This window comes from Medicago sativa, chromosome 7, assembly GCF_051527215.1.
Source record: "Medicago sativa cultivar Bolivia chromosome 7, Bolivia_mono, whole genome shotgun sequence".
NCBI lineage: Eukaryota > Viridiplantae > Streptophyta > Magnoliopsida > Fabales > Fabaceae > Medicago > Medicago sativa.
In genome coordinates, this window is record NC_140755.1 from 48,181,073 (window position 1) to 48,205,052 (window position 23,980).

A 23,980-nucleotide genomic window follows, 5' to 3' on the forward strand; every position below is an offset into this window, starting at 1 on the left:
ACAGAAAAGTTTTCCGTAATGTGTAGCACATTGTTTTGTAGTATTGTTGTTATTGCATATCGGTACTATTTTTATGTCGACAGACGTTGGATTTCCTTTTCTTCAATAAACTATGTCATTAATTTTATATGTTCTCTTACCGTAACAGGGTCGATGTCATGTAAATTGTTTAATGTTGTACATTAAAAACGTTTGTGGCAATTTATTTTATGAGTTGAATTATACTATTTTTCGATTCAAGTAAAGTATTTATTCTCATATTTGCGCTATATTTTTTTATTTGTGTGACCCGTGCGAGTTATATTACAAATTTGCGAGTTATAAAAATTTAGCCACCACACCTAATAGAGATACACGGTTATATTAATTTTGTCAAATGTAGTTTCTTTTTCAAATTCTAATTTCCAATCACAAACACCAAAACAAAAAGAAGTACATATACTTAACAGTGATACCTTGATGGAAATTTGTGCTAATGAGAGAGATAGAACGACTTCCTGCCTTTAACGACCATAACAGGGAGGTGACGATAAAGACATGGATATGTGAAGGCGACACCAACATCCCACTATCATGCAATGACATCAATTTTGGTAGTGGTATCGTATAGGGTACGACCCCTATTCTCTCATTCTTTCAAAATAGGCCGAATTCAGCATGATCCTATTACTACCTGAATAATTATTCTCTTTTCATTCCAATCTAAAAACGGTAACTACCTATTGTTGGAACACATTTAAGTGTTATGGTGTGAATTAAAAAAAAATCTCATGTCAACTTTCTCAATTAGTGCTCATTTATGACGCGAGATCAAGCCATTGATTTTCTAACAGTCAACTAATCATAGCCATAGGATTTGTAACTTATCTTTGGCTATTCACCTATAAATTGAGCTCGTCTCCCTCACTTCTACTCTCACCAAAAGTTCTCTTGAGTTGTCAAATAATTTTTCTCTCTTCTCCCTCATTTAGCTTGTGTTGACGAGTTATTCTTTTCTTCTCCCTCTTTTTCTGTCCCTTCAAATTTAAAGAGTGTTCTTAAGGCCATAGTCCCTTCGGCTTATAATGTCCCTTCAGAATTAAGAATGGTCTTAAGAACATAGTCCCTTCGGTAAATTTTGTCCCTTTGGAAGTAAGAGTATTCTTAAGATCAAAGTCCCTTTTGAGATAAAGTGTCCCTTCGGAAAATAAGAATGATCTTAAGAATATAATCTCTTTTTAAGTTTTATGCCCTTGGAGAAGTTAGCGGTTAGAGTGGTGGAAACACCATATTATAGTGGTCTTAGTACCATATAAGAATGGTCTTATAGTACCATAATAGAGTGGTATCAATACCATATTAGAGTGGTCTTAGCACCATATTTGAAGGTGTATTTCTAGAACAGATCCTATTGTGTAATAGGACTCTGATACAGTTGTAGTTGGGCTGTTTTATCCTGGGGGCGTCGTGGTTGATAGTCTGCTTGCATAATTTTGGGCAGTGCCACGAAACGTCTTAAAGAGAGTGACCTAGTCTGCGACTCAGCCTAGTAATCTCTTCGGTGACAAATATTTTTTAACTTCTGCCATATCGACCAAAGAAATTACTAATTTGTTGTCTGTAAATTACAACAAGGATAAAAAGGCTATAGAAATACTCCGATTAAAAGTACACGATGAAGTGTATGAACAGGTCAAGCGTTGTTTTTCAGGCTTACCTGACTGGATAGTAATTCATTGTTATGAATACTAAGATCAACTTTTTGGTGGATCAAGTGAGAGACTTTTTTGTCTAAGAAATTTCTATTAAGGAAATTAATATGTGTAAAAAGATTTTGGTAGTAATTAATTTCTACTAAGAAATGGTTGAAAAAATAAGTTGTTTTTACTACATGTTTTAATGCAGATTATTTACTTTCAATGTTGTATGTAAAATGTTTTCGAAATTTTGACAATACAACATGACATTAAAGCATTTGATTTATAGAATTTAATGTCTTATATAAGTGACATGAATTGACTCCAAGCATTGACACATTTTGTAACACCCACAACGTGGCTTTCGATATCCCGCCAGTTGGATACGAAAGGTTCCCGCCAGTTGGAACGGGCACTATCCGTAAGGATGACCCCACGTTAATAAGAGGAACCGAATCACATCGGAATGAGAGGGATCCGGAGGCCGTGTAGGTATGGGACTACATGGTTGAAGGATGGCTTATAAGAATTGTTAGGTACTACCCATATAAACAAGATGCATCTTCTTTTCGGTAGCTCATTCCATAAGAACTCCACAGTTAAGCGTGCTTGACTTGGAGTAGTCTTAGGATGGGTGATCTTCCGGGAAGTTTCCCGGTAAGCGTGTGAGTGAGGACAAAACACGCTGAAAAGACTCGTGTTGGTTTGTGGGGTTAGTCGGAAGTCCTAAAAGCAGTCTGGGATGTTACAAAATGGTATCAGAGCAGACCTCTCCCAGTACGGTGTGGTTCGGGGACGAACCAGGCGGAAGCTGGTGGGCATGTAACACCCACAACGTGGCTTTCGATATCCCGCCAGTTGGATACGAAAGGTTCCCGCCAGTTGGAACGGGCACTATCCGTAAGGATGACCCCACGTTAATAAGAGGAACCGAATCACATGGGAATGAGAGGGATCCGGAGGCCGTGTAGGTATGGGACTACATGGTTGAAGGATGGCTTATAAGAATTGTTAGGTACTACCCATATCAACAAGATGCATCTTCTTTTCGGTAGCTCATTCCATAAGAACTCCACAGTTAAGCGTGCTTGACTTGGAGTAGTCTTAGGATGGGTGACCTTCCGGGAAGTTTCCCGGTAAGCGTGTGAGTGAGGACAAAACACGCTGAAAAGACTCGTGTTGGTTTGTGGGGTTAGTCGGCAGTCCTAAAAGCAGTCTGGGATGTTACACATTTGAATTATTTTGGAATTCAATGCCTTGAGTAAACATGATTTGATTTCATTGATTGATATAATTTTGGTTGACATTTAAGATATGGGACAAATATCATGCATTAAGTTGTATAATAAAACTAAAATAATAACATGATATTTGATTTTGCACATTGCAATTCATATTTGTCATACTCAAGATTATATCAAAGAATGAAATATGACTTTTTAATGTCATATTCAATGTATTTTTTAAAAAAAAAAATGACTTTTTGCAGTCCAAGTTAAAAAAAAAAACCAAGTAGTCGCATAAATCAATATTTAGATAATTTAAATATTTAGATTTAATTCATTATGATGTATACGACCTTGATGATGACTTGACTAGATATGAAAATATATTTTATCACTTTATCGATGGCTGTTAAGACTATACTTTAGTATATCTTGTGAGAAATAAAAGTGATATGCTTGACAATTTCAAAGTTTTTGTAACTGAAATTGAAAATAATTCAATAAGAAAATCAAGCGATTTGGTATTGATAGAAGCAAAAAATAACTAGCGGGTATACCCGTGCGGAGCACGGGGAAAATCGATTTTAAAGTAAAATCAATAGTATCCATACTATATATAAAGAAAATTACCCCTTTCAACATACTTTTGGGTTGGACTTTTCTTTCCAAAAATACCCTTAATTTTTAATTTTAATTTTAAATACAAATAACACATGTAACAAATAGATAAGAATAAATTTAATTTAGGGAGAAAACTTACGTATAATTCCTTATGAACTGTTCTTACTGTTAGCCAATTATAAAATAACACATGGATTACTAATCCATGTCACTAATCGTTCCTGTTAACCCTATTTTACCTCCGTTAACCACAAATCAAACTCACAAAAAACTAGCACAAAACTAAAACTCATGTTACTTTTTTATCAGCCGATTTTATGCTGTACATCTGTGTTGTTCCCCTCAATACAACCGACAAAGATTGTCAAGTATTTTCGTATCCCTTCCACAAAAAACAGTATTTCCATATTATTTTATTACTTCCACATAAAACAGTATTTCCATATTATTTTATTAATATAAGTTACTCTTTCTTAGCCTTTGATCAATTGTAACAAACGTAAGCAAAAAATAATGGTAAAGATTGGACTTTAAATTCTCTAAAAAAGATTAGTAACAAACGTGAGCAAAAATAATGTTAAAGATTGGACTTTAAATCCTCTAAAAAAAAGATTAGTAACAAACGTGAGCAAAAAATAATGTTAAAGATTGGACTTTAAATCCTTTAAAAAAAAGATTAGTAACAAACGTGAGCAAAAAATAATGTTAAAAATTGGACTTTAAATCCTCTAAAAAAATATTAGTAACAAACATGAGCAAAAAATATTGTTAAAGATTGGACTTTAAATCCTCTAAGAAAAAGATTAGTAACAAACGTGAGAAAAAAATAATGTTAAAGATTGGACTTTAAATCCTCTAAAATAAAGATTAGGACTCAAAATATTTTAGAAAAAGATGTGTTAGCACTATATTAAATATTAATAAGTAGGGTTCTCACAGTTAATAGTTTGTTCCCGAATTGTTTAGTTTTTCTTAACCTCTCTCAACCCTCTGCATCAGAATTCAGAATTAACCTGTTTATTTTTTCTTTTCTTTTTCTTTCATGTTACAACTAATCAAAGTTGATTAATTTTATGGATTATATATATATTTGACTTTGTTGGTTTATAAGCGATTATGATTCAAATTGTTTATGATTAATTTTAAGAATTATTTGACTTTGCTGGTTTATAATTGCTTATACAAACTATGATAGCGTGGTTTTTTTTTAATATAAAGAGAGCCGTGGTTTTTTTTTTAAATTATTAAATAAAGGGAAAATAAGCAATAACATCCCCTGCCGTTAAGCTCCTTCCACTGTCGTTTAAAGGAATAAAAGCATTGCTTTTTTCTTTGTGATTTCAAACGTTCTGCATGTATACAATTGATAAACTGCTCCCATGGCCCCCATCCAATATCCAACAAAATACACTGAAATCAAATTATTAAAACCATTTAAACAATTCAAAATTGTTAAACGATAATCACACTCATGTTACTAACAACTAAAAACAGAAACACTAGAAAGCTTCAAACAACCATCTTTTGTTTTTGGTTACATTCAAACCACCATCTAGGAGGCCATAAAAAGAGAGGACCGTTAAAAACTATGGATACGAACATTGACATCAGATACAAACGGATACTGACACGCCAATTACGTTGATAATTTGAGAAAATCACATAATTTAAAGTAATTATATTTGTGGATGCGGATGCAACACGTGTTCAGACACATCTAATATGAGGAGTGTATGTGATTCATTAGCGAGGAGTAATATCATAATTCATATATGGTCGAAAGAGCCATAATTACACCTACAAATGATGATGTTCAAAATTTGAATGACATAATTATCAATTAGTTTCTAGGAGAATAACATAATTTGTTTTCATTTAGCAAGGTTGAAGGGGATACTCATAACTTATATCAACAGGAATTCCTAAACTCAACTGCTCAAAGAAGTAGCCCACCACATATTTTAAAGGTAAAAAAAGGTGCACCTTTGATGTTATTGCGAAACATAGACCCTAGATATGACATGTGTAATGGAACACGATTGTTATGTCGTGGTTTATTTAAGAATATGTTGGATGTGGAAATCCTAATAGGAAGCAATGTTGGAAAAAAGAGCATTCTTGCCCATAATTAAATTAAAAACAAATGTAAGTTCATGACTTCCCTTTGTGCTCAGTAGAAAACAGTTTCCAGTTAGACTAAGTTTTGCTATTACCATTAATAAGTCACAAGGACAGACCATTCCCAATGTCGGAATCTATCCTCCATGACATGTTTTCAGCCATGGTCGATTATATATAGCTTTATTAAGAGGAATTTCTCAAAATTCAACAAAAGTTCTCATTAAAGAAGGGAAAATAGAAGGAGAAGATGAAGACTTTACGAAAAATATAGTTTTTAAAGATATTCTTTTATTGCAATCATAGCAATGTTTATTTTACATAACATGTCATTTATACATTTATTTATTAAGTTTCTTTTACACAACACACACATTTATGTTATGATGTTATTAATTACTATTAGAATAAACAAACAATAAATGGTCATTATTTTACCTTAATTTTAACTGCATGCAAACTAAAATATGTTGAGTTCACTACAACATTTTGGCCCTAATTTTTTGAACGTAAAAATATTGTTCTGATAGAGTATCGAAGATAACGGTTTTCATATTTTAATAAATATTATTTGAAAACAAACTAATATTTTTTTGACTTAAAATAAATAAACAAACAAATAAATAAGTCTTTGTTTTTTTTTTTACAAAATAAGTCTTTGTTCAGTGAACCCCTCAATCCCTAAAGCTTTCGAACTTTAATCCTCAAATTTCAGAGAAACCTCAAAAGTTGGAATTCAATTCGCACCTTTCGAACCTCCTCAATCCCACCCCCTTCGATAATCTCAAACCATATTTCAAGCTTCGAAAAACCCATAAAACCCCCTTTCTTCCTTCTTCGATTCTACCCTCAAATAATCTCAGACCCCCTTCATAAAATTCCATGAATCCTTTCAGGAATTTATACTCTTCCAAACTTTCAGAGCCCGCATCTTGTTCAATCAATCTCTGAAGAAGGCGGCGGCGACGACGACATGTTTGCTGTGATTGAAGAAGTTATTGGATCCACAAAGGTATATTTTTTTTCTGTGATTATTGTTCATATTGCCTCTGTTGAATTGTTCAATATAGATTCTTTGGTTTTCTTTTTTTGTTTAATTTTGATTGTTGAACAGATTCTCCTTCTCTCTATTGCGTTTGTTTGTTCTGTATTGTCTATTGATAGAAAAACCTTGTAATTGTACGATGGATTTGAATTTTTATAAGTATCAAGTTTTTATCAATATTCTTCTTTTAACATTTAAAGGTTGACAAAGATGGTAGTTAGTTATGACTTGAACTTGAATCAGCTAATAGACAAAGTAGTTGAACTTGAAATAACATGGGTAATAATCACGTGTACTAAAATCATTCAACTATTTTAAAAGTAGGAAGCCTAATTACCTTCTATAAAACAGAGTTGTTGTGATTGAACTAGTGACTATGAAGCACGAATACAGATATGGACACTGCATATGACATACATTGACACGCACGCCGACACCAATAATAATTTGAGAAAATCACCTAATTCAATGTAAATATATGTGTTGGTGTCGTGTCGGACATTAACACATGTACGACACTCGGACACGCGTAATTCGAATAGTGTTTGTGCTTCATAGAATAGTGTCCATATGCTTAGTAGATGAAAGTTACTTCCCTTTCTTAAAAATTGTTGGTCAGTACCTTCCATAATTTGAAGTTGAGAGGAAGCTAGAAACTTTGTATGATAAACTAGTGTAGAAGTTTGCAATGGTTTCTATTGGAGATTTTATATGTTAGAATTGTGTAAGATGAACTTAATGTGTGAACATTTCCTATTACACTCCACTTACAGTTACCCAAAACTACATAAGTGTGTAAAAACTAGCACATTCATGGATGTAAACGTATAAAAATTTGAAGACAATGTATCCGTAATTGATCAAATTATGTAATTGATCTATCAAGTGATTAATTGATTTAATAACTGGTAATGGGTTTTACATTATTAGCCACCTTATTACTTTAGTGGTTCATTAGTTTATAAACTTGAATTTTTTTTTACCATAGTTTATTTTTTCGTACGTCTATTCTTCAAGTTTGTTATTATTAAATCATTAAATAATGTCTGCTTGTGAGTTTGCACACATTGGACTGCTGCAATTTGTTATTATCTATCTGTCATTGATATCAGTTATTATAATTTTTATATACATCTAATATTATAGGTTGCGGCTATACTCTTTTCTTATTTACCTTAGTTTGCTGCAGTAACTGAAGCAGTTTCTATTCCATACTCCAAATCCACCTCTCTTTTGATCAGGACATTTGTTGTTGCTTTAGTGAGTACTCTTCAAGAAGGTATGAACGATTGATACAATTGAAATTGTAATTAACTCATGTAATTATAAGATAGTTGCTGCTAAAGTGGGAAGATTGAGACTTTTGGCTGATTCAATGGCATTGATGGGATGAAAGTGGATTTCGAGGACAGTTGATAGTGGTTTGATCTCTTTGAGAAGGTATTTATATGGTTTAAGCTTTCTTATAGGAAATTAGATATGGGCCTTAGGCCAATAGAGAGAGTAAGAAGATATTCTCTAAATAAATCTTAGTAAAGATATTATATTAGAATTATATTAGAAATATATAATAAGTATATTATCCAAATAAATCTTAGTAAAGATATTATATTAGAAATATATAATAAAGATATTATTCAAATAAATCTTAGTAAAGATATTATTTGATAATATGTCCTTGGTAGTATTCTATATAAGTCAATATGTAGAGGGAGTTCTAGGAAGCAATCAGATTATTTGTTAGTACCCTTTTAGGGCCAGCAGCAAGAGACTTTGCTGAGGAGCTTTGCTCTGGAACTTGTAACCATTTTCTTTATTCCATCTAGTTAATAATATTCACCACTATTCTCTAGTTTCTATTGATTTCTTCTGTGTTATTGGCTCTGCTCTATCAATTGGTCCGACCTACCTTGTTCATGCAAACCATGGCTGAGCGATTTAATTTTGTGGAGGATCGTTTGGAACGTGTCAAAACAAGAATCGAAGGTTTGCGTGCTGTGATTGCCGAAGAGATTCAACGTGCTTTGGTGAATCCATTAGAAAAACTCAAGGAGTTGAAACACACTGGCTCAGTAGAGAACTATGTTGCAGGTTTCCAATTATACTCTTCTCAGTGTGAACGTTTGCCGGAGCAACAACTTTTGGGTTACTTCATCAGTGGATTACGTCACGATATCCGTTCTCGTGTTCGCATGTTCAAACCACGCAACTGTGAATTGGCGATGCAGTGGGCACGTGATGTGGAGCGGGAGTTTGCTGAGGAGTCGCGTTCAGGTTACAAAATGGGTCCAAACTCTTGGGCTCGTCCGCAGAAGCAGTCGCTGGCTCATCAAGAAGATGATGGTAACAAGTCATCTAACCCGAGACCGGTTTGGGGAGTTTCAGGTCAATCATGCTTGATTTCCGGTTCTACCATATCGACAGGGTCTCACAAGCCGCTGACGTCAACCTCTAGTGTGATTTTTGGTGAAACTGAGGTGACACCAGAAAAGGAAGAGGCGGGAGAGAATATGAAGAAGGAACACAGAGCAATTGCTTTGGGGGAGGGAAGAAACCATCCAATTCTGTCGGAAGGAATGGATGGAATTGAACCTTCGTCTTTGGCGGTTCCTGCCATCCTGTTACCGTCTTCGGAATCGATAGATCAGAAACGGAAATTGAGAACCGTGGGAGTACTAGCTTCGTGGGTATTGCTATTGAAGGCACCAGTTGCTTATTTATGGGAGGCGAATTCCCCACAGTCACTGAGCACTGGATTTGGGATTGTGAACACTAAAGGAAAGCCAAGCGGAAAGGAGAGCACTGTATTTGTCAATGAAGTATGTGCGTGTTGCTCAATCATAATCACACCACCACCAAAGCCGCCGGACACTGGGTCAAAGGAGGTCGAGCAAACGATGTCGGTGACAAGATATCTGGCAAGTATGGGATCACTATCAACAGAGGTTTTTAACATCGGTTCAGTTGAGAAGGATCTAGAGATGTTAAGGGCAAAAACGGTTCCAAGATTGGAAGATTGTGATGAAATGATAGTGTTTTATTGCCGTTCTGGAAGGATGAAATCGATAAAAGTTGCTATGTTTGAACTTAATTGGAAAGGGTCCTTCGTAAATTTTGAAGACAAATTACATAGAGTATTGCAGTATAAACTTAAAGTCATCATAATATATGCTGAAAGTGTTGACCATGCCAATGACAAGCACAAGTTTCAGATCAGCGTTTCCAGCCTTGGGAACAAATTCCCAGCAGCTATCTTGATGTTTGCGTGGAATTTCAACGCTTGTTACTTGGAGGAATTGTTTGATTTAGCCAATGTTGCAATGCAGTTATTCTATTCACTAGTTTTGGTAACACCATGGGACCCCAGAAAATGCAACTTTCTTATGGTTGGGGCTGCTTATGGACTGGGTGGGATAAACTATTCCGCGAAATACTATTTTATGAAACTTGTATATGACAAAGGGAAGTTTTGGTCTTCAAGCATTTGGATGCGGCTTAATTTGGTATATGATAGAGGAAAGTTTTGGTCCTCAAGCATTTGGGTGCAATTGATATCCAGCATCACTGTCTTCAACGGCTCCATTCCTATTTGTTTCTCAGGCAAATTGAAGGCTCTCCCAGTAGCAAAAATGGCTATAGAAACTATATCCAACCTTGAGGACAAGGTTGTTTTTCTAGCGGTCGGTGATGATAGGAAATTAGATATGGGCCTTAGGCCAATAGAGAGAGTAAGAAGATATTCTCTAAATAAATCTTAGTAAAGATATTATATTAGAATTATATTAGAAATATATAATAAGTATATTATCCAAATAAATCTTAGTAAAGATATTATATTAGAAATATATAATAAAGATGTTATTCAAATAAATCTTAGTAAAGATATTATTTGATAATATGTCCTTGGTAGTATTCTATATAAGTCAATATGTAGAGGGAGTTCTAGGAAGCAATCAGATTATTTGTTAGTACCCTTTTAGGGCCGGCAGCAAGAGACTTTGCTGAGGAGCTTTGCTCTGGAACTTGTAACCCTTTTCTTTATTCCATCTAGTTAATAATATTCACCATTATTCTCTAGTTTCTATTGATTTCTTCTGTGTTATTGGCTCTGCTCTATCACTTTCAAATTATTATTTTTAGCTTGTAAATGGAAGAGTTGGTTTTTGTTGCATCTGACAAATGGTTTTATCTCTTTGTGGAATAAAATTAATTTCCCCATGACCGCTGATCTAACACTACTCGTTTCAGCCTAGCCATTTTACTGGCCAAGGCTGCACATCACTTTCTGTTCACGTATGTAAACAAATTAATTACAATAGGCGAGCTGCTCAGTGAAACGTCCTAGGAGTCTCAAGAGCACTCTTAAGAAGTAAAGGAGTAATACACTGTTTTCACTGCTTAGAATCTGTCCCATCAAACATCCAAGTGTTCCCCTTTTATAGTCCTCAAAGTGTTGGCTTAATGGGCCTTTCCCTGATCATTCAGGGCCCATGGAGTTGTGATCCAGAGCCTTCTATTGGTTGTTTGCTTTACGTACGGCCGCGCGTGGACCTGGAAGCGATTTATTTGCAATAGGCGCGTGGAGTTGAGACGCGATGATTGTCCGTACGCGACACGTGGTATTAAGTTAAGAAGAGATGAGCTGGTTGACTTGACTTGAACAATCAGACCAGTGTTGACTGAAGACGTACTGAGCTGGCTGGCTTGACTCGAACAATCAAACCAGTGTTGACTGAAGACGTACTGAGCTGGCTGGCTTGACTTGAACGATCAAACCAGTGTTGACTGAAGACGTACCGAGCTGGCTGGCTTGACTTGAACAACCAAATGGGAATGGTCTACCCATACCAGTCCACAGTCCACCAAGCGTCAAGCCTGTTAAGGCGTAGACGTTTGTTCTTTATCCGATCGATCCGTGCCAGTCCAAAGTCCACCAAGCGTCAAGCCTGTTAAAGGCGTAGACGTTTGTACATTATCCGATCTCGACTCATACCAATCCGCCATCCACCCAGTAACTAATTCGTGACCCAGTTATAAACACTAGTTTGATTCCAACTATTTGTCATGTCCCATCATTGTACCCATCCTATTAATGTTTCTAACGGGTCCCACACTTTTCTTTCTTTATAAATAGAGAATTTTTACCTTCCTCACACCACCATATTTTCACCATTTCATTTTTACTCTCCCATTTTTGTCTTTGTTGATTTGGTTCCTACTGAAATCTTCACAACATAGTAAATCTTCCATGCGCCTTAATTTTGTGGTTGAACTTGAACTACCCTTTTGTACTTGTATTTATGTGGTCAGAGACATTTGAATAATCACATATGGTACTGTCCAAAAGCCACCAATCTAATAATAATAATAACGTACCTTTAATGAAAGAGTGTTAGTTCAATGCTTATTGTGATAGGGAGGTCTGTCATGTGAAGTGTATATACAAAACATAGTTGTACTTATGTATAAGAGATATTTATACATGGCAGGTTGTAATTGTAACACTCTAAGAGTGGGTCCCCCAATCCTTTGTACTTCTCTTTTTATGGTTGGGGTGGAGAGAGAACAAGTGGAGAGAGAGGGGACGAGTAGGAGAAGAGAGAGAGGACGTGTAGGAGAGTGTGGAGGGCTAGGAAAAGGAAGAGAAAGGATGGGTAGTAGAGTGTGGGGACGGGTACAACACATTTTACTACCATCACAATTCAAAGACCATTCTCTTTGTTTACATAGTTTCTTGGCCTTCAAATATAACTACCTCTTGATAATTTTTCCATGTCTCTTTTTAAAGGAATCTCTTCAATTAAAAAAAACATGCTTGTACCTTGTCATATTCAAATGGTTTTGAATTTCTTCATGCGGATGGTGGCCTCACATGCTTTACCCTCCAGGCCACGTGAGTGTTCTGTTGGTGCAATAGCGTGGGTAGCAAAGTAATGCTTAGTAAGGAACACCCTCTTTTCCCAAAAGGCAATCCCCACTTGTACTATTATTACCGTATCATTACTAATAATCATAATAGTGAAAATGGATGGGTGGAGAACCTGTATAGCAAATTTATCTCTCAGCTAGCAATATTATAACGAAAGCATGAAAGGGTAGGGTAGAGATAAAGGACGGGTAGGGTGGGAATTCCCAATCCACTTGAAACCAATATGTATTTGTATATTATTCATGGTAAGTTGTAGTTGCAATACTCTACGAGTGGATCCTATTTATGCAATGTGACAGGCTAAGAGGGAGAGAGCTCGTGAAGGGAGAGGGACGAGTGCGTCTCTCCACCCCCTTTTTGTTTTATTTTGTGTACTCACCATCATTATTGTTCACGACTACTTTCTTAGTATGCCTCATTCACCTTACCCACCCTTTTCCACTAGTTCTTCATTTAATGACACAAATATATCTATCTAGCAGTACGCCATGTACACACAATAATAACTATGTGTTTGCTTGTGTCAGGAACTAGTGCATTTAATCTTTCATGAGTGATAAATCCGCGTCTAGCTCTTCTAACTATCCTTCCTTCGTAGCCATGTCAGAAGAAAGTGAGCCTAATTCGGTGGCCGAGGAAGTTCGTCAATCCTCCATTTATGATGACTATAACAGCATCTTTAAACTTTATGAATGTTTAACGAAGCCCTCCCGGAAAGGTTTCTTTGACATCTTCCCTTGCGAGAAAGGAGAGTTTGTCTATCATTCTCCGTCTAACCCAAGGACAAAATACTATACCTATGTATATGATTGCTTCTTTGAAAAATTGGGGGTTCGTCTGCCCTTTACTGATTTTCAATGTGTGATCCTTCGAATCCTTAATGTAGCTCCTACCCAACTTCATCCAGGAGTGTGGTCTTTCATTCGCTCTTTTGAAGTTATTTGCCATGGAGTCGGTTTTTCTCCGTCTGCTTACGTATTCTTTAGTTTTTTCCTAGCCAAAAAAAGTACCAACAACTCATGGGTGTGCATGAGTAACTTTTCTGGTCGCCGCCTCGTCATACCTTATCATGCTTCCTGGAAAGGAATACATACTTTTAAAGAGAAATTCTTCCGCGTCCGTCCTGGGCCCAACTATCCCCGATTGTTTCATGATGAGTCTAGAGATCCTTTATTTCCTTTATATTGGACGGAAAATCCTCGTTCTAAAATTAGACTTTGCACTCTACCAAAATCTGATGTAGACGACCAGTTGATCTTGCTATTGCGTCAGGCTACGCCTGTCCCGGCATTGAAAGTGCTTGAAAGTGAGCACCACCGCGAGAAACTAATCTCGTTATTGAGTAATTATTCATCCCCTACCCCTCTAATTCTCTTTTTCTCTTTTATGTACAAGACTTGTTTGCGTCTCCACATCAATTGTGAACGTGATTATGCTAACACTTTAACACATTTTTTTTTTTGCAGGACCAGCCGGGATGGCATCACTTACCAAGGAAGAGCGTCGTGCTGCTAGGGCTCAACAAGCTGTGGTGCAGGGGATCGCTCACTCCGACCCTGGACAAAACGAGCACATTGGATGTTCCACCGCTCACCCAAAAGATCCACCTTCCAAGACGAGCTCCAAAAGAAGTCATCCAAATACTTCTATGGTAATGACCCCCGAAGTCGTCGAGGAACATTCCGAGCCTAAGGTTTCGGAGCCTGCTCCTTACGTGTCTCCATTGGGAACTTGGCATGCCGAGCTAGCGGTTGGCAACTCTGGAGCTGCGAACCCCCCACTGTGGGATGTTGATTTTCCCTTTAACAAGGTTTTGAATCAGGCCACTACCTCAGAAGACACAGCGACGATGGAACATCTTGGAATCTATGAGTCTCTGCAAGCCATGAGAACTTGCTCTTTCTGGACGAGTGCTCTAGCTAACTCCACCGAGAATCTTTGTCATCGCCAGCATGATTATTTACTCCAGAATTTACAACCATTGAAAGATAAGGTCAATGTACTTGAGAAACGGTGCGAAGAATTGGAAGGTTTATATAATCATGCTACTAAGAAGTTAGAGAGGGCTGAGACGGACTTGAAAACCTCTAATAGGAAGTTTAATGCTCTAAGGAAGGAGAAATCTGAAATTCATTCTCTTCTGGTCTCCGCCCAGGAAACGCGAGACGCGCTGCAGATGAGGGTCACTACACTTACAAGCCAGGGGTTAGCTGATTATGATAATGGCTTTCAGGAGGCTCTTGACCAGGTTCGTGAGAGGTTTCCGACCCTTGATCTTGGCGAGATCCGTCCAGACTAGTGGGGGCGTCATGGAGTCTATGGATAACTGATATTTATTGTGTTGTATTTGGACTTGTGTTATTTTATTTTCCTGTAAGGCCATTTCGGCCATTTGCATTAGGCCACTTTTGGGCCAAACTATGTTGTATTATTTCACTTTCGGATTACTATGGTATCTCGTGTTATTGTTGTGTACTTCAGCATGCTCTCTTTTACTATGCATTTCTCTTACCACGTAAATTTGTCCAAGTCTACACTGATACTCGCTCAGGTCTTGAGGGTGTAGCTCTACTCGACCATCATTATTTAGATGTCCAGGAGAGTCTCTAACGGATCTCTCCCTATAACGTAGATTTTCTTAAGGGTCGGGTCTATACCGATACTCGCTTAGGTCTTGAAGGTGTGGCTCTATTCGACCAACCTTATTGAGACGTCAAGGAGAGTCTCTAACGGATCTCTCCCTATAACGTAGATTTGCCTAAGGGTCGGGTCTATACCGATACTCGCTTAGGTCTTGAAGGCGTGGCTCTACTCGACCACCCTTATTGAGACGTCAAGGAGAGTCTCTAACGGATCTCTCCCTATAACGTAGATTTGGTGTATCCTGCAGGAAAATGTCCTTGATTCAATATTATAAGAAATAGGTAGAAGTACAATACAAAGATCCAACAACTATTGGCATAATGCCTTCATTAAAGCTCTACTTCTGGCATAATGCCTTCATTAGAGCTCTGCTCTTAACATAATAGACTAGCCATAATAAAAATAAACATAAGACTTGGCCATTTCCCTCGATTTGCTCTCCTTAGCTGAAGTAGTAACGAAGGTTCGCTGCGTTCCAAGTGCGTGGCACCTTCTTGCCATCCAGACGCTCCAAACGGTAAGCTCCTTTTCCCACCTCGTCTTTCACTCTAAAAGGTCCTTCCCAGTGTGCGTGCAATTTCCCTGGTTGCTCTCCTTTTGTCGAGTAGAGCCACGCCTTCAAGACCTAAGCGAGTATCAGTATAGACCCGACCCTTAGGCAAATCTACGTTATTGGGAGAGATCCGTTAGAGACTCTCCTTGACGTCTCAATAAGGTTGGTCGAGTAGAGCCACGCCTTCAAGACCTGAGCGAGTATCGGTATAGACCCGACCCTTAGGCAAATCTACGTTATAGGGAGAGATCCGTTAGAGACTCTCCTGGACATCTAAATAATGATGGTCGAGTAGAGCTACACCCTCAGGACCTGAGCGAGTATCAATGTAGACTTGGACAAATTTACGTGGTAAGAGAAATGCATAGTAAAAGAGAGCATGCTGAAGTACACAACAATAACAAGAGATACCATAGTAATCCGAAAGTGAAATAATACAACATAGTTTGGCCCAAAAGTGGCCTAATGCAAATGGCCGAAATGGCCTTACAGGAAAATAAAATAACATAAGTCCAAATACAACACAATAAATATCAGCTATCCATAGACTCCACGACGCCCCCACTAGTCTGGACGGATCTCGCCAAGATCAAGGGTCGGAAACCTCTCACGAACCTGGTCAAGAGCCTCCTGAAAGCCATTATCATAATCAGCTTACCCCTGGCTTGTAAGTGTAGTGACCCTCATCTGCAGCGCGTCTCGCGTTTCCTGGGCGGAGACCAGAAGAGACTGAATTTCAGATTTCTCCTTCCTTAGAGCATGAAACTTCCTATTAGAGGTTTTCAAGTCCGTCTCAGCCCTCTCTAACTTCTTAGTTGCATGATTATATAAACCTTCCAACTCTTCGCACCGTTTCTCAAGTACATTGACCTTATCTTTCAATGGTTATAAATTCTGGAGTAAATAATCATGCTGGCGACGACAAAGATTCTCGGTGGAGTTAGCTAGAGCACTCGTCCAGAAAGAGCAAGTTCTCATGGCTTGCAGAGACTCATAAATTCCAAGATGTTCCATCGTCGCTGTGTCTTCTGAGGTAGTGGCCTGATTCAAAACCTTGTTAAAGGGAAAATCAACATCCCACAGTGAGGGGTTCGCAGCTCCAGATTTGCCAACCGCTAGCTCGGCATGCCAAGTTCCCAATGGAGACACGTAAGGAGCAGGCTCCGAAACCTCAAGCTCGAAATGTTCCTCAACGACTTCGGGGGTCACTACCATAGAAGTATTTGGATGACTTCTTTTGGAGCTCGTATTGGAAGGTGGATCTTTTGGGTGAGCGGTGGAACATCCAATGTGCTCGTTTTGTCCAGGGTTGGAGTGAGCGATCCCCTGCACCACAGCTTGTTGAGCCCTAGCAGCACGACGCTCTTCCTTGGTGAGTGGTGCCATCCCGGCTGATCCTGCAAAAAAAAAAAAAGTGTTAAAGTGTTAGCATAATCACGATCACAATTGATGTGGAGACTCAAACAAGTCTTATACATATATTAAAAGAGAAAAAGAGAATTAGAGGGGTAGGGGAAGAATAATTACTCAATAACAAGATTAGTTTCTCGCGGTGGTGCTCACTTCCAAGCACTTTCGATGTCGGGACAGGCGTAGCCTGACGCAATAGCGATATCAACTGGTCGTCTACATCAGATTTTGGTAGAGTGCGAAGTCTAATTTTAGAATGAGGATCTTCCGTCCAATATAAAGGAAATAGAGGATCTCCAGACTCGTCATGAAACAATCGGGGATAGTTGGGCCCAGGACGGACGAGGAAGAATTTCTCTTTAAAAGTATATATTCCTTTCCAGGAAGCATGATAGGGTATGACGAGGCGGCGACCAGAAAAGTTACTCATGCACACCCATGAGTTGTTGGTACTTTTTTTGGCTAGGAAAAAACTAAAGAATACGTAGGCAGACTGAGAAAAACCGACTCCATGGCAAATAACTTCAAAGGAGCGAATGAAAGACCACGCTCCTGGATGAAGTTGGGTAGGAGCTACATTAAGGATTCGAAGGATCTCACATTAAAAATCAGTAAAGGGCAGACGAACCCCCAATTTTTCAAAGAAGCAATCATATACATAGGTATAGTATTCTGTCCTTGGGTTAGACGGAGAATGATAAACAAACTCTCCTTTCTTGCAAGGGAAGATGTCAAAGAAACCTTTCCGGGAGGGCTTCGTTAAACATTCATAAAGTTTAAAGATGTTGTTATAGTCATCATAGATGGAGGATTGACGAACTTCCTTGGCCACCGAATCAGGCTCACTTTCTTCCGACATGGCTACGGAGGAAGGATAGTTAGAAGAGCTAGACGCGGATTGATCACACATGAAAGATTGAATGCACTAGTTCCTGACACAAGCAAACAAATAGTTATTATTGTGTGTACATGGCATATTGCTAGATAGATATATTTGTGTCATTAAATGAAGAACTAGTGGAAAAAGGGTGGGTAAGGTGAATGAGGCATACTAAGAAAGTTGTCGTGAACAATAATGATGGTGAATACACAATAAAACAAAAAGGGGGTGGAGAGACGCACTCGTCCCTCTCCCTTCATGAGCTCTCTCCCTCTTAGCCTGTCACATTGCATAAATAGGATCCACTCGTAGAGTATTGCAACTACAACATACCATGAATAATATCTTTCATGTACAAATACATATTGGTTTCAAGTGGATTGGGAAGTCCCACCCTACCCGTCCTTTATCTCTACCCTACCCTTTCATGCTTTCGTTATAATATTGCTAGCTGGGAGATAAATTTGCTATACAGGTTCTCCACCCATCCATTTTCACTATTATTATTATTAGTAATGATACGGTAATAATAGTACAAGTGGGGATTGCCTTTTGGGCAAAGAGGGCGTTCCTTACTAAGCATTACTTTGTTACCCACGCTATTGCACCAACAGAACACTCACGTGGCCTGGAGGGTAAAGCATGTGAGGCCACCATCCGCATGAAGAAATTCAAAACCATTTGAATATGACAAGGTACAAGCATGTTTTATTTGTCATTGACAAGTATTTTACTTTGTCTGGATCATGATTTCAGGAAAGGTTGTTGACAAAAATATAAGAAAGCAACTACTATCTGATTAGCACCTATATACTAGTAACTTGAAGCAAACTTTAGAATATCACTCTAAGTAAATTTTCAATTACCAAATATAGGATTACATAGTTTGATGTTATGATCTCGACACTGATATAGGTAAACTTAAACAGTTACATGTATGTTACAAAGTTAAGATAATCACTTAATATTAGTTGTTATAGGGCTCATGCTTCCACTGGTGGCCCTATTGGTGTTGATATTTTGTGGATATTGTTGTGTAAATCAGCAACTCTCTATGGTACCTTTTGTATAATTGCAACAATGTAAAAAAAAAAAAACCTAAATTATAAGACTAAGTTTTTTTCCTTTTTTATTTGAAGTGTCTATGGTTTGTTGTATTTGACAGGTAGTTTGCAGATGTATGAATTATGAAAAAGGAAGTTGGAGGCTGAGCTAAGGAATACTTCTACTATTGGTTCTCCAATGTTGCTTAGTATGGAGGAAAATAAAGTTCTGTTTATGGTTCAGCAGATATGTTATAGTATTATGTCAAATGTGAAACTTAATAATGTGTGAAGTGGAGCAGGTTGTGATGCAGTATGAGTTTTGTGTGAGTTTGTGTTAGTCTTAGAGTAGAAAAATATTCCATGTAGGAGACCTAGGATTTTTATTGAGGACCAATTAGTTTACTATTATCATATGAAAAGAAGAATAACATATGTCGCAACTATATTAGTTTAGTATACTCTATATTGGTGTGTCTCTTTGGAATGGGTGGCTTTGAAATTACTACCTCATTTTTGGCGTATATATTTTCAAGTGGTCTATGAAAGCACTATTATTTGTACATGTGACTTATTGAACTTGTTACTTTATTGTGTAGATGAATGAATAATGATGATATCGATGAAGAATTTCAAGATTTAGAAGTACAAGAGATGAAGACAGATGTTGATGTTTAAGTGTTTATTTAGATTGTGAAAATGATAGTTGACATTCTGACTTATAGTACACATTAAATATTTGAGTACTTTATTGTGAACAATGTTATATTTGATACATATACGAATGATATATTATTGACAAGTACTTGTGTCATACTCCAAATTTTGATCACTTTTATTCGTTTTTAAGTTTTTATTCGTATTTTAAACGCCGAATAATTTTGTCGTTTCAGACGGAATTTCAGCAGAGAGGTATTTTAAAATACCTCATTTGGTTTCCGAAAGGGACAGTTTTACATTCTTATTAATTCATTTATTTCATCTTTATTATTTTTAATTCTCATTATTTAATTTCCTTTTTATTTTTGTATCTTAAGTTTTTATTATTCTATTTTGTTTCCATTTTTATATTTTCATTTTTATATTTTCTTTCTACTTCTATTTTTCAAAGTCACGTTTTGTTTTTAAGATAGTTTTCTTTTGTTTTTTTAGTCCTTTTTAAGTCCATTGGTCCTTCATGTATTTTCATCCAAGTCCAGCTGCAAAGGTACTTTCTGGCCCAATCAAACAGATGACACATCATCAGTTTTTCCTGCAAACCCTAATTCATAGCTATAAATAGCAGCATTTATTACTGCATTGTGGACAGACTGACACACCCAATCATAGCAGCCGCACAGCACAAACCCTAATTTCCCATTCTCTTTCCATTTTACAGATCAAATCACAAAAATTAATATGAACATGAAGAACGCCATGAACACAAAATTTTCCAGCAAGCTCAAATAAACACATACCACTAAGATCATCAACGATCCAACACTGTCATCATCATAAATCATCACAACACTTGTTTTTTTTTTCGATTTTGCTTTCCATAACAACAACAACAACAACACATACACATACCACTAAGATCATCATCGATCCAACACTGTCATCATCATAAATCATCACAACACTTGTTTTTTTTTTTCGATTTTGCTTTCCATAACAACAACAACAACACATAAACTCATATAGAACCGAGTTGAATCGGATTGGTGAAGAAAGAAGAAAAGTGAATCCGAATCTGTTCATCATCATCAATATCATCTCCGATCCGTCTTTTGGGTTCAAGCTCACAAATAACACAACGGATTCGCGAAGCAGGAAGGAGGAGAAAGAAGTTTTCCTATCCGAACAAGTAAGCATCCAGATAGAAGTTTTCCGTCGCATTCTTTGAGTCCTCCGATTTAAAACAAGAGGTAACGATTCCTGTTCACTTCTGTTCATCTTTTGTCTAAAATTTCCGAAACTTAAAGCTTAGATCTAGGTCATATCTTTAATTTTCTTTGAAAACTGTTTGAAGAAATGAGAAGAGGAGAAGGAGACGGAGCTTTTGATATAAAATTTTGAAAAAAAAATTAATAAAAAAAACTCCGACGCGGCGGCTCTCCGACCGACCACCGCGTCGGAGCAGTTCCGACCACCGCCTCCACCATCTTCTCCGATCTGTGTTTTTAGAGAGAAGGGAGAGAGCAAAACGTTAGAGAGAGAAAGGAGAGTGTGTTTATGTGTGTTTTTGTCCAAGTCTGTTTTTATACCCCTATATTTTTATTTGGTTCTGTGCACGCAAATGTATGTTATTCCTGTGCACCTTCAAGGCTAGACCGTCAGATCTTGGATCTGACGGTCGATGATGCTCCCTGTTTCCTTTGCTGCGCGCTTTGCTCTAAGGGTGTACCGTATACCTTTCGTTTCAACCGTCAGATCTACGATCTGACGGTCCCTGCTTTACTGCCATTTTGTTCCTTATTTTAGTGCTTACCTTATCTGTTTTTTTTTAACCTTTAGATCATTTGATCCAGTGGCTATGATGAGTTTTTGTGATCTGATCTGGACCTTCTGATTCATCAGACGGTCCATATCAGTCCAGCCTGAGCCAAGCCCATGGACCTTGCTCCATACCCGACCCATGACCCAACCGGTCCAGCTCTTTACCCAGTTGCAGGCCCAATTTCTCTTGTTTGCTGTTTTATTTTTCTGTGTGCTGTTTGAACCCCTAACATTGCTACTGTACCCCCTTTCCTGCATATTTTCTTTCATACATAAACCATTTTAAACTCACGCATTCTTTTAACACTTTAATTACTTATGTTAAAATTTTATCATGCATTTTATCAATTTATTTGGTGTTTTAAATTTGTCTCATATTCATCTTAAGAAACTTATTTAGCATACATTATTTATCACTTAGTTAGTAGTTTTATTTTTTATTTTTTTTCTATTTTACTTTATGCATCTTAGCTTTTGATTTGGCTTAAACTTAAAAATCTAACTCATGCATACTTTAAACTCATTTCATGGCTTTCTTCCAAGCATTTCAAAATACTTTAATCTATGTTTTTATTTTTGCTTTAATGTTTTAAAAAGCTCTATTTCATGCATTTTAAGTATTTTTTACTCCACAATACCTTGTGTTAATTTTGCTTTAATATTTCAGTGTCTACTTTGTGTCTTGATGTGATGCTTTTGAGTTTCTTATTATCTTGCTATATTGCTTTAATTCTAGATGATCTCATGCGTTTTCTTTATGCTTGCATTTTATTTAAACTCCATGATATTTAGTGTGTATAATTAGGGAAGTGATGTAATTTTCTTTTGTGTTTCTTATTTCTCTTAGAATGTATCTAGGAATGGTATGTAATAGCGTAGTAATTGCACACACCGACACAAGCACCGACACTATCATTTTATTTATTGCTTTACTCTCGCTTTATTTTTCACGTCGTTACGCTCGGTTTCCGTTAGTTTAATAAAACCTTTTTATCTCAAAAAAATCAAATAAGCAAAAGACAAAAAATATTTTCTTAATAAACCTTGGATCCAAATCCAAGATGTTTTTTCCTTTATTTTCTTATTCAAATTCCTAATGAATCTTAATTGAACTTAGACTAAATTTCATAAATAAAATGAAACAACCTCACTTCCATTTTATTCTTCTATACCTTCAGGTCTCGCAATCCTTCTTAAAACCATTTTCAAAATCAAATTAAAATCAACCTAACCCACAAAAAATATTTTTGAGAGAGAACTATGGCGGTTTTGATCCCTTTTAAGGGCACGTAGGCAGAGGGTTTATTCCTTCCAAATCGATCAAATAAAAATAACAAAAACTCATACTTCTTCTCCCTCCATTCTTTCACTTAGACTTTAAGCAATAAATTTTCAAATAAAAATAATCTAGGACAAAATAAAGTTAGAAAGAGGTTCCCACGGAATACCGTGGACGATGCGGGTGCTTAACACCTTCCCCAATCGTAACCAACCCCCAGATCCAAATAAGGGTTTAACTTATTTTCCCTTCCCACGAAAAATCGAGAAAGTCCAAACGATTGAAGGTTCAAAACCAATTAATGGATTGACACCCTAAAATCATGGTCTACAAATTGGCGACTTCACTGGGGATCCTACGCGGGTTAAGCCCACCTTTCTTCCTTTATTTTTGCTTTACTATTTTGTAAATATTTTTACTTTGTTACGTGAGGGATGAGGAAAATAAGTCCTACACCCGGACTTGAGTGAAACATAAGATAGGACGGAGTACGGTCATAGTGCCATACCAGGAGTAGTCCTGCCTATGTGTGCATGTGATATAACTCCACTCAATGTGGGTTCAAGAGTACATATACGTCACCATGAGTAGTCGTGATTGGCGTTATTATTTTTGAAATCCATCAAGCGTTGAGGACCTTTAGATCACCCTTAACCCATCTTGGCCTTTTATTAGGACGTAGTGCGGAGACTAAACCAAGAGTAGTCTTGACTTTGGTCGTCACGCGATACTACACCCAAACTAGACTTCCTTACGAATTATTGGTCTAGGAGTTAATCCTACGCACCGAGATATTCATAAGGGTAGTTGTAAGTTGGGAACTTGGTAGAAACCTTGTTACAAGTGCAATTGGAAACCATAGTCCTTACCAAATGGCGTTGTTGTCCCTAAGCTCCAACATTGTTTACCTTAAACCTCTTCATGTTTCCTATGCATAATCATACATACATGCATTCATCCATAAACCTTTTTTCATCCATAAAAATATTGAAGGACTTAGCCAAGTTTTTTTGTAAACATCAAAGGTATGGACCTTGTAAGAATGAATACCAAGCAATACAATTTCAAAAAAATCTTAA

General features: G+C 37.1%; 1 protein-coding gene and 1 long non-coding RNA gene across 4 annotated transcripts in view; both read left to right on the top strand.

The window, feature by feature from the left end:
- Positions 1–6,283: 6,283 nt before the first annotated feature.
- The window catches only part of LOC146906340 (uncharacterized), a 47,340-nt gene continuing 29,643 nt past the window's right edge, over positions 6,284–23,980 (top strand). Inside the window, exons 1-3 of one of the 3 annotated variants that reach the window (XR_015017649.1) lie at positions 6,284–6,653; positions 7,876–8,126; positions 19,267–19,946. This is a non-coding gene — a long non-coding RNA (uncharacterized LOC146906340). Of the gene's footprint in view, positions 6,654–7,875; positions 8,127–19,266; positions 19,947–23,980 lie in introns of those variants that run through there. The other 2 variants (XR_015017650.1, XR_015017651.1) reach the window with 2 other exon arrangements.
- Positions 12,882–15,090, top strand: LOC146906341 (uncharacterized). The gene is made up of 2 exons (XM_085723032.1): positions 12,882–13,957; positions 14,082–15,090. Exons 1-2 carry the CDS (start codon positions 13,165–13,167, stop codon positions 14,912–14,914), a joined length of 1,626 nt encoding a protein of 541 aa, XP_085579158.1. The 5' UTR covers positions 12,882–13,164; the 3' UTR covers positions 14,915–15,090.

What these genes read in the sequence shown, in the direction of transcription:
- LOC146906341 (XM_085723032.1), top strand. Translation starts at nt 13,165, where the DNA reads ATGAGTGATAAATCCGCGTCTAGCTCTTCTAACTATCCTTCCTTCGTA. An exon ending in GAAACTAATCTCGTTATTGA is followed by an intron (nt 13,958 to 14,081) that starts GTAATTATTCAT and finishes TTTTTTTTGCAG; the next exon opens with GACCAGCCGGGATGGCATCA.